Genomic DNA, 14,816 nt, shown 5'->3' with positions numbered 1-14,816 from the left:
ACTGCAATACCCACCTGGTGAAGTGAAGAAACAGACTGACAGAGCCAGAAGGATACCAATATGTCACCTATTACAAGATAGGCTCAAAAAGAAAGTAACAGAACGCTACTAGCTGTCACCTACAGCCCGCAACTAAAACCTCTCCAGCGCATCAAGGATCTGCAACCTACCCCGAAGGACGATCCCTCACTCTCACAGACCTTGGGAGACAGGCCAGTCCTCGCTTTCCTCAATACTAATTTCTCCCTACTGTTACTCACACCTTCTTGTCAACTGTCTGGAATGGTATCAGAGGGGTAGCTGTGTTAGTCTGGATCTGTAAAAGCAGCAAAGAGACCTGAGGCACCTTATAGACTAACAGACGTATTGGAGCATGAGCTTTCGTGGGTGAATACCCACTTCGTGGGATGCATGTAGTGATGCATGTCTGCAATGGGGCACTCTCTTACCACTTCAAAAGTTATTTTTCCTCTCTTGGTATCCTGCTGTTAATTGATTTAACTCATTAGACTGACCTAACACTTGGTAAAGCAACCCCCATCTTCAGGTATTTATACCTGCTCCTGTATTTTTTACTTCATATATCTGATGAACTGGGCTCTGGACCATGAAAGCTTATGCCCAAATAAATTTGCTAGTCTCTCTAAGGTGCCACATGGATGCCTAGTTTTTTGTTTTTGTTGTGTTTTTTTACAGAATACAAAGTGTACAGTGCTCACTTTGTATTTTATTTTATTTCAAATATTTACACAGTGAAAAACAAGAAACAGTATTTTTCAATTCACCTAATACAAATAATGTAGTGCAATCTCTTTATCATGACAGCTGAACTTACAAATATGGAATTATGTTAAAAAAACTGCACTGAAAAATAAAACAATGTAAAACTTTAGAGCCTTCAAGCCCACTCAGTCGTACTTCTTGTTCAGCCAATCACTCAGACAAACAAGTTTGTTTATATTTTCAGGAAATAATGCTTCTTGTTCACATCACCTGAAAGTGATGAGGTGTTTGCACGGCACTGTTGTAGCTGGCGGTGCAAGATATTTATGTGCCAAATGTGCTAAAGATTCATATGTCCTTTCATGCTTCAACCACCATTCTAGAGGACACATGTCCATGCTGATGACGGGTTCTGCAGCAGTGCAGACCGAAACATATTAATTTTCATCACCTGAGTCAGATGCCACCAGCAGAAGGTTGATTCTTTTTTGGTGGTTCAGTTCTGTAGTTTCCGCATCGGAGTGTTTGCTCTTTTTAAGAATTCTGAAAGCATGCTCCACATCTCATCCCTCTCAGATTTTGGAAGGCACTTCAGATTCTTAAACCTTGGGTCAAATGCTGTAGCTATCTTTAGAAATCTCACATTTATACCCTCTTTACATTTTGTCAAATCTGCAGTGAAAGTGTTCTTAAAATGAACAACATGTATTGGGTCATCATCATCATGAAATATATGGCAGAAAGCAAGTAAAATAGAGCAGGAGTCGTACAATTCTTCCCCCAAGGAGTTCAGTCACAAATTTAATGAACACCTTTTTTTAATAAGCATCATCAGCATGGAAGCATGTCCTCTGGAATGGTGGCTGAATCATGAAGGGGCATACAAATGTTTAGCATATCTAGCATGTAAATAACTTGCAATGCTGGCTACGAAAGTGCCATGCAAACGCCTGTTCTCACTTTCAGGTGACATTGTAAATAAGAAGAGGGCAGCATTATGTCCTGTAAATGTAAACAAACTTGTTTATCTTAGCAATTGGCTGAACAAGTAGGACTGAGTGGACTTGTAGGCTCTAAAGGTTTACGTTGTTTTGTGTTTTTGAGTGCAGTTATATAACAAAAAAAAAATCTACATTTGTAAGTTGCACTTTCATGATAAAGACATTGCACTATGGTACTTGTATGAGGTGAATTGAAAAATACTATTTATTTTGTTTACCGCTTTCACAGTGCAAATATTTGTAATAAAAATAATATAAAGTGAGCAGTGTACACTTTGTGTTCTGTGGTGTAACTGAAATCAATATATTTGAAAATGTAGAAGAACACCTAAAAATATGTAATTTCAATTGGTAGTCTATTGTTTAAGTGTGATTAAAAGTGTGATCGCTATTTTTTAATTGCAATTAATATTTTTGAGTTAATCACGAGTTAAGTGCAATTAATCGACAGCCCTAATCTCAACCTTTTTCACCCACCATCCAAATCCCATCTACTTTTCTCTTTAGTGACTCTATAGCTCAGAATTGTTTGAGGTGTTTTAACCAGAAATATACACAATGTTATGATAGAGACAATCTTGTTATAGCCAAAGTCAGACTTAAATTGTAATGTTTATAAACTCAATCTTACATTTAAAATTATATAACTTACACATTATTAATGAAAATATCATGGAAATGTACATTTCTTGGTACTGTGTCTTCAGTATGCCTAATGACTGCAGGTGTTCATAATTTAAAGATTTTCTTTACACCCAGAAGGGCTAGAAACATAATAAATTATGTATTAAAGTTATTATACTCCTACCCTTATTCCCCCATGAAAATAGCCAACTTTGTGAGTGCTCCAGGGCTAGAGCACCCACAGATAAAAAAAGGGTGAGTGCTGAGCACCCACTGGCAGCTTCTCTTCCCCCCATCCCCCACCACATCTTCCACCTGCCCCGATCAGCTATTCCGCAGAGTGCAGGAGGTGCTGGCGGGGGGGGGTGTGTGTGTGTGCGGAGGGGGAGGTGGGGAGGAGTGAGGGCAAGGTGTGCTTGAGGGACGAAAGAGGCGGGGTGGAGAAGCATTGTGGGAAGGGATGGAGTAGTGGCACGGCCTAGGCCGGAGCTAGGGAGGGGGGAGCATTGCCTGTCACATTAGAAACTCTGCGTGTGTGAAAACAGCTATCCCATCCTGGGTTTGAAAACCAGTCAATTTCTGTATGTTTGTAGTCTCTAGAGAACATTCTCCCCTGTATGTTAATATTAGTGGTACGACAGGGACTCAAAGAGCAATGTATCTGGAAGAAAGAGACCTAGGATTATAGGAAGGGGGGTGGTAGCATGTGGCAGTAAACTGGGACAAGAGCAATAAATTACTAATGGCACATTCTCCTGTAGAAGGTCCTCAGCTGGCTGCAGCTGGAATTTTTGTGGTCAGGGCTAATCACTGACTTTGTCAGGAAGTCAAGATGATGGGAAGGTAATATTGAACAAACAAGATTAATCTGGAAAATGGAAGGAAAGACTGCTAGAGCTAAACATGACCAGACTAGAGAAAAAGGCACCAAGGCAAGATTCTATTATGCTGTGTGTGTAAGTATCTATGGAAGGAGCTGCTCAACCAACTGTGGCCATAATCTGAAACTAAAGAAGGCAAGGCTTATGGTAGATGGTTTCCTAGTCAAGGCTTGAGTCTTTTCTACACTAGGAAAATGACCTGCTGCTGAAAATGGTGGTTAGCAAAAGAAAGTCTCAATCACATGCTCTGTAATGGAGCTGAAAATAATTTTATTTTATCTGCACTAGCAGTTAAACCATCTTCAGCAATGGGTCAATTTCCATGGGAGACATTACCATATGTATCTGGTTCTGCTTGTTAAGAGAGTAGGTCCCTCTTGCAGCAAGACAGGGTACAGACTATATGACCCTTCCCATCACAAAATGATCTTGTTTCTCTGTCACCCTTGGTTCAGGGTGCTTTTTCTAATGATGCCTACAAGGATGTGAGCTCATCAGTTTATCCGTCTATTCAGCACAGCCTCGTTACATTCCATTTCAATATGTTTTTCCATTTCTGTTGTAAATGTAAATCCTGTCCTGCAGAATATCTACAAATGACTGTATGCCATATGCTAGTCATTCCTTCCGGAGCAGAGACAACTTCTGAATCTTAAACAATGGCCTCAGCTACTACAAGATCATTGAAGAAATTAATAACAGAATGAATTTTAAAAAGGCTATTTGATTTACTTTGCTATGTATTTAGAGCTTGGTTATAAGTCTGTAATTTGGATTCAAATTAAAGACCATGTTATCAATTCTAACACCAATACTCATTCATACCCCTTAGCAACTCAACAGTATAGTATAGCCACAAATATAAGATCTATATACTCTATCTAAAGATTTCTTAACTATTCTACCTTGTCACTCTGCCACCCATATAGTGACCACAAAAAACTGGCTGATTATGATCTATCAATGCTGAGTGATGGTTTCTTCACCAAGTCTCCATCAGTGCTTCTGGTATCCAAAGCTTCCCTTTTTGAGTTAGACTATGGAAAAGATTTGGTGGAGAAGATTCTGGTGAGACAACTCACATGATCTAGATTCCTCAGATTCTCCTTGACATCACCAACTTGTGAGCAGCCCCGGGTTTGGCATGGGGATCGTAGTAGACCTTTCTGATGTTTACCTCCTAAGGGTGGTGATCAGCTGTCTACACTGGCACTGTTAGATATTTTAGTTGCCTCCAATACTGTTGATCATAAGGTGGTGTTAATTTGCCAGAAAATCTGAGTAGGCAGACTGCTCTTCAGGGCTAATTCTTGTCTTTTGGAAACCGCTCAGAGATTATTTGCTCTTCTCTCTCAAGAATTCTGTATTGTGGGATTCCACAGGGCTCCATTTAGACCCCACACCCCTTATTTTAGGCTCCAAGGAGGGTGAGTGAGGAGACATGGAATACAATGTTATCAATATGCAGATGACTCCCCATTTTGTCTTTCTCTCATTCTGCCCAGACAATGCAGTTGAGCACCAATACTTCATTGAAATGGGGGGCATACTGAGGGCGAGCTGGCTACAGCTCATTCCAGAAAAAACCTAAGGTAGTGATAGTATTATTTCATTTCTCATTTGATTGCAGGGTGTGTGTCTACCACTGCTTGCCTAAGTTTGTCATTTATGGGGGTGCTGGTCCCACTTCTTTCAGGATGATCATATTTCAGCAGTGACCTATAAACTTTTTTCCATCTGGGCCTTGCCTGGAGGTCACAAGTTTCTATCAATTTTGGGGACCTCACTATTATCATCTAGGCCTTTGTCATCTCAGAAGTAGACACCGCAATGCACTCTGTATGGGGCTACACCTGAGATCAAGACTGATGCATAAACTTGTGCAGAGTGCAGCTGCCCACTGAAGTGTTCCATATTGCAGGGATAATGTGACACTGATGCTCTGTAATCTGCATTAGCTCCCTCTTGGCTCCTGTGTGGAGTTTAAGGAGTTGGCTCTGACCTATAAAACCCTAAATGGTTTATGACCTGCCTATTTGAGAGGCGCCTCTCTCCGCTCAGCAACAGTCAGTTGAGCCACTTGAGCTGTGATGTAGAGAGGAGTTTCTGGTAGGGCATTCTCAGACAGGGCCTGATGGTTCTGGAACTTGGGGTGAGATCCATGAAGGGATGTAGACATTGCAATTCTCAGTGCCACAACACTTAACTTTTAGGAGCTTAGAAAATCAAAGGAACATCACTGCGATGTACGAAGCTGCATTAGGTGCCTAGGCTCCCTGTACAATTATGTGGCGGGGGGTGGGGGGGGAAGAGGCACATAAGAATGCAATCTACAAAAGCCAGCCTGGTAGGCAGGGAGCTGCTAAGCTAAGCATGGGAGATGCTGATGAGCAGTGTGTCTGCTAAGTCTCCCCCCACCACTTAGAGAGAGAGAGGCACTTCCCTGCAGACTGGATTTAGGCACCTATGTCTGCTTAGTGATCCATGAACAGGAAGCCCTCTCCAGCAATCAGGTGGCTTAGGTATCTATGACACTCTTGTGTTAGGCACCTGCCTCGCTATGTGCAAAATGCCCAGAGCAGGTAGAAGTGTCCACCTTAAAACTTCTGGCCCAGCAGTTAGAACCTTCACCTGAAATTTGGGCAACCCAAGTTCAATTCCTCCATCTCTTGGCCAGAGAGGGAGAATTACCACCTCTTAGTCAAATGCTCTAATCAGTGAGCTATGGGATCTTCTGATGTGGGGTTCCCCCAGTCTCTCCTGTTGAAGTTTGTTCTACTGTGGATAAATAATGAAAGAGTAACTGGAACAGAGGGACTGGGCCTGAGGTCTTCCACCTTGCAGGTGGAAGACCTAACCAGTGGGCTACAGCATCATTTCCATGCTCTGGCCCAATGACTGGCAAAGTATTTATCCACAGTGGTGACTGAGTGCTGCTGGAATACTGTCTTTACTTTCGGTGCTCACAATTCAAGATGAATGTTGATAAATTGAAGAGGGTATAGAAAGAGTCAAGGATTAGAAAACATGAGCTCAACCTAAGTAGCTTAACAAAGAAAGGGGTGTTGATTACAATGCGTAGCTAACTACGTGGGGAACCAATATTTAATAATAAACCTTTTTCTGCTAGGCTGAAGGCCAAACACCATCCAATGGCTGGAAGTTGAAAGGACAAATTCAGACTGGAAATAGCATATACATTTTTAACAGTGAGAGTAACAAACCCAAGGAAACAATTTACCAAGGGTCACAGTGGAATCTCTCATCACTGACAATTTTATAATCAAGATGGGACAATTTTCTAAGAGATCTGCTTTAGGAACTATTTTGGGGAAGTTCTGTGGCCTGTGTTATACAGATCAGACTAGATCAGGGGTCGGTAACCTTTCAGAAGTGGGGCGCCGAGTCTTTATTTATTCACTCTAATTTAAGGTTTCACGTGCCAGTAATACATTAACATTTTTAGAAGGTCTCGTTCTATAAATTTATAATATATAACTAAACTATTGTATATAAATTAAATGTTTAAGAAGCTTCATTTAAAATTAAATTAAAATGCAGAGCCCCCTAGACCAGTGGCCAGGACCTGGCCAGTGTGCCACTGAAAATTGGCTCGCATGCTGCCTTTGGCATGCATACCATATGTTGCCTGCCCCTGGACTAGATGATCACAAAGATCCCTTCTGGCATTAGACTCTATAAGCCACACAAGAAGCTTTAGGCAGGAGACAAAGAGAGGGGCATGCTTTCATGGGGAAAAGTGGTTAGCTACAGGGCCAACCAAGATTAGAGGAAAAACTAGCTAACCTAGAGGGAGAGAAACTCCAGTTCAGAAGTCAAGCCATGAGCTGCAGATCTGGACCCCAGCTCCAAAGAGTGCTCCAGAGTTGTGAGGAAATGGAATTAGGAAAATGCATGTAGGGTTTATTATCTCTTTTATAGAGCTATGCATTTCTCTTGCTATTATCATAGCTCTTTAAGAGTGGTGGATGTTAGAATCCTGTACCAAGTTTTTCTGCTTGCATTATAGCTATTGCGCCTTGAAGAGGTAAACTGTGAAACAGAAAGCTCATACCTTTTTGAGTGGCATTCTGGGAGAGGGTATAGATATGGGGAGAGTCTATAAAGAGTCAGCACTAGTGCCAGTGACTGGACAGTCAGACTGTGGGGCCTCACCTCTCAGGAGGGGGGGTCTATATGGAGGATCTATACCCCAAGAGTGTTTGCCTGGACTCTGTTCAAACTGCAGTTTTAATGCATAGAGGATTCAATGACTGGTTCTGTCAGCAATCTGTGCTCAAGCTGCAGTGTTCATCTAGATTTGAGAGTAAGTCAGAGAACCCGTCAAAGGGAGCACAGGGACCCTGATATGAGGGGGGGAGGGCAACAGAGATGGGGACAGGGAGACAGCTTCTGGCCTGTGTGAGGGGCTTGCAGAGTCCCTAGAAGGAAGGCACTCAGAGAGCTTGTGTGTTGGGATGGAAGGAAGCAAGGAGACCCTGGTGTGTGCAATTTGCTCAGCCTACAGAAGTAAAAATGTGTGACCCTCTAGTTTAAACATTGCATATTCTAATTAAGTTTTAAATAGATGGAAAAGGGAGGGCTGCATCCTCCCCAACATGTTCACTTCCTATCATACTTTTTTATACTGTTTCTACAAATAGGAAAACTATATTTGAGTAGAACATGTACAAATGCTGAACTATGATTCGAGGTAAGAGATGCTTTCTAGGCCCAGTGATAGGAGTAATCTTTGTACAGCACATTAAAGGTGAAAATACTACACAAGGGCTACATATTCTGTATGGCAGGTTTGTTCCATATCCTGAAAACAGAAACCCATCCTTAATCATGTATCCACCTGACATCCAGGCAGAAGGCAAGGCCTTCCTATTGTTTCCTTTATTTGCTTATACACAATTATTTAACATAACTGGTGATAACTTAAGAAAGGTACTTCATATAACATGAAATTTCGTAATGCATCTGACTAAATGTTATAGGTGAAGTGAAGGAAGTTCTTGGCTGCACGGAGTAATTGAACTTTATGTAGTTTTGATACTCAATAGTCCTTGAAACTTAAACCTATCTGGTAACTACTACTGCTATTCATGCAAAAAGTGTTTAATCCTTTTTAATCCTACTACATTATTTGCCTCACTAGCTTGGGGCCTCCAGCTAAAAACTTGCCTCCTCCATAAAAATCTTGAGGAACCAGTTTGAAAGGCTTGAATTTAGCATCCACATCATTGCACTCTTGTCATTTTGTTAACCAATAGGTGTTAGAGCACTTTGTAGAGGTAAAAACATTCTACTGGCATTTCAGTGGGTGCATGTATAACACTTTTCTCTAGCAAGGTCTGCTCATGTAACAGTGTTGAACTGGAGGCATATTCTGTCCCTATCAAGTATCAGAGGGGTAGCCATGTTAGTCTGGATCTGTCAAAGCAGCAAAGAATTCTGTGGCACCTTATAGACTAACAGACGTTTTGGAGCATGAGCTCTCGTGGGTGAATACCCACTTTGTCGGATGCATCAAGTTACAACTGAATTTAAAAACATATTCCCACATTTGCAAACTACCAATTCAACTTAAAACAAAACCAGAGCACAACTGGCAGAGACAGACTAGAAAGACTTTAGCGGGACCCCTACGAGCTGTGTTTAATACCTGTAAGCCCTTCCAAGCTTTGGTCAGGTACTAGTGATCAGAAAAAGCTTCAATCCTTAGCTAGCATTTGTATCACATACTAGACTCCCTACTAGAAAGTATCAGAGGGGTAGCCCTGTTAGCCTGGATCTGTAAAAGCAGCAAAGAGTCCTGTGATACCTTATAGACTAACAGACATTTTGGAGCATGAGCTTTCGTGGGTGAATACTCACTTCGTCAGATGCAACTACTAGAAAGTGTAGTTTTATATGATATAAATATATTCCATACCTGCACTCTGCAGTGGAACATATTCCCGTCTCCAAAAGCTTGGAAACAATGAGCTTAAAACCTATCCTGAGATTAGACAAGCATACCATCTGTTAGGAAGGACTGGTGGCTTAGCAGTTGCTACATGCAGCAATGCTAGTGAGTCTTACAGGATGTACAGGGTTATAAGACCGCTGAAGGGTACAGAAGTCTGGAGCATAAAGGAGAATCAAGATGCTTGCTCTGTAACCTCAAGGCAAGTCTTGTCATCACACAAGCCTGTTTACTTTGGCCTAAAAGAGAGAAGTTTGTCTGCCCCTAACCACAGGGAAGCCTTACAGGTGCAAGAGAACGATGCTGTTTTTATTTGTATAATGAGGCACACCTTCCCACATTAATGCAAATTAAAGTATGTTGAAATGCATGTTCATGTATCATCCCATCTCAACGCACCAATGTGCAGACTCTTCCTTCCTCTCCCCTCTGTGTATAGTAAAAAGCTGGTTTCCACTGCTCAGCCACTTGGCTCTGAAGAGATTAAGGAGCTCTCATCTTCATCCAATATCTTACTTTTAGATTTATCAGCGGGGTACTCAGCATGTACAAAAATAAAAATCAAATATAAAACAAGGCCTTGCATAAACATGGAAACTCAAGGGAAAAAAGTTTTACAGAAAATGATGGAAAGGACAAACTGTTTGGCACAGAGGTCTTTTTAATTTAATGAGATTTTTCTGTATGAAATGAGATTGCAAGTGGCTATCCTAGAAACTTCAGACCATCTACAAATCCTCACCCTTTCTTCCATGAAGGTCAGAGATGCAAGTTTCATTTCCTGCACTCCTGTGAGGGTCCCAGTCCATGAACCATCATTCACAAGTTACTATCTAACTCTTCCTGAACGCAACTCGCTTTACCACGTTCTGAGCTCCAAATTTTGCTATTAATTTGCTTTTGACATTTTCATCTTCTTTCTGCAAATCTAAATCATCCTGTCTGCTCCATATAGGGTATCCATCCAAGCGCTGACTGTTATGTAAGAAGTAGGAAGTGGCCTCCACTTCACCACTGTTTTTCAGAAAGGCTTGTGTAACAGTTGAGAGGTCCATGCTGAATTCCTCCATGAAGTGCTGTACTGTCTTCACTGCATCTGCCACCTCAGTGGGGGAAGGGCAAGACCTTATGGGCTTTTCCTCCTCTTGAGGCTGAGTTTCATTTATAGCAGAGTCCTCAGCAGTTACCAATTCTTTGAGTTCCATTTTCTGACTGGAGACTGTTTTTTCAGGGGACTTCAGCTCTTCATCTTTTGCAGGATTTTCTTCCTGAAGGTCAGAGGTCTCATTTTCTGACTAGGAACAGAAGTTAGAGTGAGTGACATTCCACTATAACTCAAACAAAACTGCTAAATTAGGAGTCCAGGGCAGTGCTGTCCTCCCCTCCTCCCCTATGAATCCTTCTAAAGTATACTGATGTGTTGAACATGATAGCTGTGCACAATAAAATCCAATAATCCAAGTACAGCAATGCACAACCCATGATACAGTGGAATGTGGAAAGGCAGGAGACAAGGGACAGAATTTAAACTAAATCTAACCAGAGTCAGGAATTAAGTTTTGTCATTATGAATTGTGTAAATATGCTCAAGGAGCATACCCTGCTTGTGACAGTAAGGCCTTGTCTACATTGTCACTTTACAGCGCTGAAACTTGCTCGCTCAGGGGTATGAAACCCCCCCCCCCCAAGCAAAGCAAGTTTCAGCGCTGTAAAGTGGCAGCGTAGACAGTGCACCAGCGCTGGTAGCTACTCCCCTTGTGGAGGTGGTTGTTTTTACAGTGCTAGTGGCGCAACTACACAGCTATGTTAAAGTGCTGCAATTGGTAGTGAAGACATACCCTTAGTGAATCACTTGCTGCTAGCCAACGGAGCTTTAGCACTTATAACTTAACTCAAAATGACAGTGATGTGCAGATGACCATTCTTTATCAAACATTTTTGGTCTCATCTAACATCCTCAAGTTTCTGGACAGGGTCAAATTGGAAAAAGTTAGTTATGCTCTTTTTACTTGATATGCCACAATGATGCCATTCATAGTAAGTTGTGTAGTTAATAATATCCTTCCTCCTTACATACTTTAGCTAGTGGTGTAAAAGTTTAAAATGTTAACTTTAGTCATCTGAGTTAACACCTAGAAAACATGCCTTCTTTCATTTATCATCTGGGAATCAACTGACTAGTAGTAATTTTGTAATGTAATTCATCTTAAATCAGAATATAACTTGGAAAACACAGTATTGCTGCTGAAGCTATTTTTGCTTCTTCGTTATTAAAAATGTAGGCCATTGGGTAACATATTAAGCCATAATTGCTCAGCTAAAGAGAATAAATCTGCACCTGTGAATCAGAGAAATGCTTCACAAGATGGCATGTGCCAGATGCTTACAGTCTTACACAAAGGCACTTTAGCCACACTTTTGTTAATTTGATTTGTTAGTTCTAGGTAACTCTAGGAAGCAGTTTAAGTTATAACCATGATTGTCTGATGGTCATTCTGAAGGGAGATGACTGGTGTAACTCATGTGTTTATAAAACTTTATACATGCTCCATCCTTTCCAATACTATCCTCTCTTTGGTACCAACACAAGACTCAACTACCTTGGTGTACCAACCTGTTCTGACTAACCCCTGAATTGTTCTCCCTGTCACTGGTCTCGTTTTTCATGGCACACAAATATTGCACCCAGTTGATTTACCACCACTGTCAATTCCTGATTCAATGGTCAAGCTGAAAAGTATCAGAAGTGGGAAGCAGTCTTGGGAATGGTAAAGGTTTTTAATCAGCAAGCAGAGCAGGTCTTGCTATAAGCAGGTGCCCCAATATGGCCTGCTGCTGAAAACTCTTATCCCTGAAGTAGCACACCCTAACTAATATTACTACAAAGCTGTAGAAAGAATCAGCATCCCAGTGTTATTCACACAGGAACAAAGTCATACTTAAGATTAAAGTTATTTATGAAGGTTTAAGCAGTAAATGTGAGGTTTAACTAAGTTTGGGATTTTAATCTATACATCGGAAAACATTCAACACATCTGTGTGATCACGTTATGCAGATACAGCTGTCCAACTATGAATGTATACCTCACTGCCTTCAAATTCTTTGTTAGCCAGCTGGAAAAGGCTACTTTCTTTTGTTAATTGGTCTTGAACCACTCCTTGGGGTACATCAGCTACTTTCTTCCTCCAGAACTCTGTTAGAGAGAGAGAACATTGGCATTTGCTGTGTAACGGGCATGCTATTATCCTCCTACTCATAACTTCAGATCACATTTCACATCCTACTGACTGCTACGAGTAATCAGTTTAGTAGTCTTCTAATCACTCTGAAAAGGGTAAGAAACTCATGTTCTGGCAGAGTTAATGGTTTCTGTTCAGATGAGGTACAGGGTGAGGAAGCCGTGGGTCTGTGTTCAGTTTTAATAAAGATTCTAGGAGTGATCCAAGGAATTAAACCAGTAAACGTTACACCTATCAAAAAAATCACACACCAAACAACCCTGATTCATTCCCAGAGCACCATCCATTCTGTGCACTGAAGCTATGATGTCATTAAGACAACACACATCTGCACAAGGTAGCCAAATTAAAGCCACCTGTATGACTTGAAATCTGGCATTTCTTAACTTTTAAGGTTGCAAAGTCAAGAACTCAATGCTCCATAGATGCTTTTTTTAAAATGTTTTTGTTTTTTAAAGCTGAGAAATTAAATTCAATCATATGGTACCAAACTGAACTTCCATGGATCACTAGCAGAGTTTGGACTTTCAGATTTACAGAACAGACATAGTTTATACATTCAGAAGGGAACAGCATGATCATCTAGTCTGACCTCCTGAACACTGCAGGCCACAGAATCTCAGTCACTCATTCCTGGAATAGACCTCAGTAACTCAGCCAGAGGTTAGAAGTCCACAAACCATGGTTTAAAGACTTCAAGTTACAAATGAATGAGCCATTTACACTAGTTTAAACCTGCAAGTGACCTGTGCCCCATGCTGCAGAGGAAGGCAAAAAGTATGTCAGTGTAGGTACTCTATCTTCCTGAGAGGTGGTAGTTATGTGGACAGGAGAAAACCTCCTGTTGACTATGCTGGGGGTTAAACATCCATACCCCTGACAGCCATTGTTACACTGACCTAAGTTCTCAGTGTAGACCAACCTCATTATCTTGTGGCAATGAATTAACACCTTAACTGTTGGGGTAAATATTTCCTTTGATCAATTTTAAAATTTGCCATCTTTTGTTTCCTTGTATTATGAGATAGGAAAATTAGCATTACCCAGTTTATTTTTACTACACCACTTATTTTGTATAAATATCTATTGTAACTTCCTACTCAAATCCTCTCTAAACAGTCACAATGTTTTCATTCTCCTCACATGAAAGCTTTTCCACACTAATTTCACTGCCCACATGATCTTTGTGCGGTTTCCCAAGACAAATCTACCAGAATTTAACAAAGGAGTCCTGCTGATGTCATGCCATTACATTTATATAATGGCATTATGATTTAACTCTGTTCAGCCTAAATTACAATGAAAATCTTCTGGATGTGCCTATTAGACTGTGGAACAGTTTCTCCAAGAAATGTGGGGGCAACCCTAGGCTTGGGGCATTTCCAGCCAGCCTCCCCAAAACACTGTAAGGAAAAGCATACAGGAGGAAGCACTAGGTCTACTGCAGCTTTTGCAGTTCAGGTTTCTAGGATTTCATGAATACAGGTCACTGAGGTGTGCCCATGGCTGTGTGCCCACTATGCTCACCTAACCCCAGTGGCTCGTCGACATGGGCATGACCCCAGGGCTTTGCAGGCCAGGGGGTCGGTGGCACCTATCCCCACGGCACACACAGGTGGAGATTACACAGGGCAGAGGCAGAGCTGGGAACAAAGACCGGCAAGTCTTTGCCGCGGAAGGGCCCGCCCCGCGCTCCCAGCCGCCCCCGCTTATCCGCACCGCTATCCGCCGGCTGCCGGGCGCTCCTGGCGAGGCTGCGGGGCGGCTCGGCGCCGGGCCCGCCCAGCAGGTACTTGTGCTCCTGGCCCCGCAAGTGCCGCAGATAGCGGTCCCTCATGGCCTGCCAGGTGTGCGGCGTCAGGCGGGTCCGCTCCATCTCCTTCCAGAGCACGGTGCCGGTGACGCTGCCCTGCGCCCGGTCCCGCACGTACAGCAGGATGGCCTCGTCCTCGGAGCCCGTGAAGGCAGAGCGGCCGGCCGAGGCGCCGGCGGGGCCCGGGGCCTGCTCCGCCGCCAGCCGGTACTGCTCCAGCGGCAGCCGCTCGTTCCTCTCCACGCAGCGCCGCACGTACTCGGTGGAGACGAAGTTGCCCGTGGCGCCCCGCTCGTCGGGCTGGGCCAGCAGCACCGCGCCCGGCTCCTGCACGCGGCAAAGGCGCCCGCCGCCCGCCAGGATCAGCGGCGCGAGCTGCAGCTTGGCGGGCCCGGGCCGCACGTAGAAGCGCATGGGGCTGCCGTCGTCCTGCAGGAACAGCGTCCGCGAGCGAGCGAGGCCCGCGCGCTCCGAGGCCATGGTCGGGCGCCGCCAACACACAGCTTAACTCGCACTTACAGGCTTCCCGCCACCCGGCATGCGCGCGCACGTCCGTAGTC

General features: G+C 42.9%; 2 protein-coding genes across 2 annotated transcripts in view; both read right to left on the bottom strand.

Annotated features, from left to right (window-relative positions):
- IST1 (IST1 factor associated with ESCRT-III) overlaps window positions 1-14,816 on the bottom strand; it is a 578,781-nt gene that overhangs the window by 437,651 nt on the left and 126,314 nt on the right. The window lies entirely within an intron of this gene.
- Window positions 9,495-14,804, bottom strand: TERF2IP (TERF2 interacting protein). The gene is made up of 3 exons (XM_050922932.1): window positions 14,163-14,804; window positions 12,288-12,397; window positions 9,495-10,498 (listed from the first exon to the last, which is right to left on the bottom strand). The coding sequence occupies exons 1-3, from the start codon at window positions 14,734-14,736 to the stop codon at window positions 10,037-10,039; spliced, it is 1,146 nt and encodes a 381-aa protein (XP_050778889.1). The 5' UTR covers window positions 14,737-14,804; the 3' UTR covers window positions 9,495-10,036.

This window comes from Gopherus flavomarginatus, chromosome 14 (assembly GCF_025201925.1).
Source record: "Gopherus flavomarginatus isolate rGopFla2 chromosome 14, rGopFla2.mat.asm, whole genome shotgun sequence".
NCBI classification, from domain to species: domain Eukaryota; kingdom Metazoa; phylum Chordata; order Testudines; family Testudinidae; genus Gopherus; species Gopherus flavomarginatus.
Note: the sequence above shows the minus strand (reverse complement) of the source record. Positions and strands in the feature narration are given on the sequence as shown.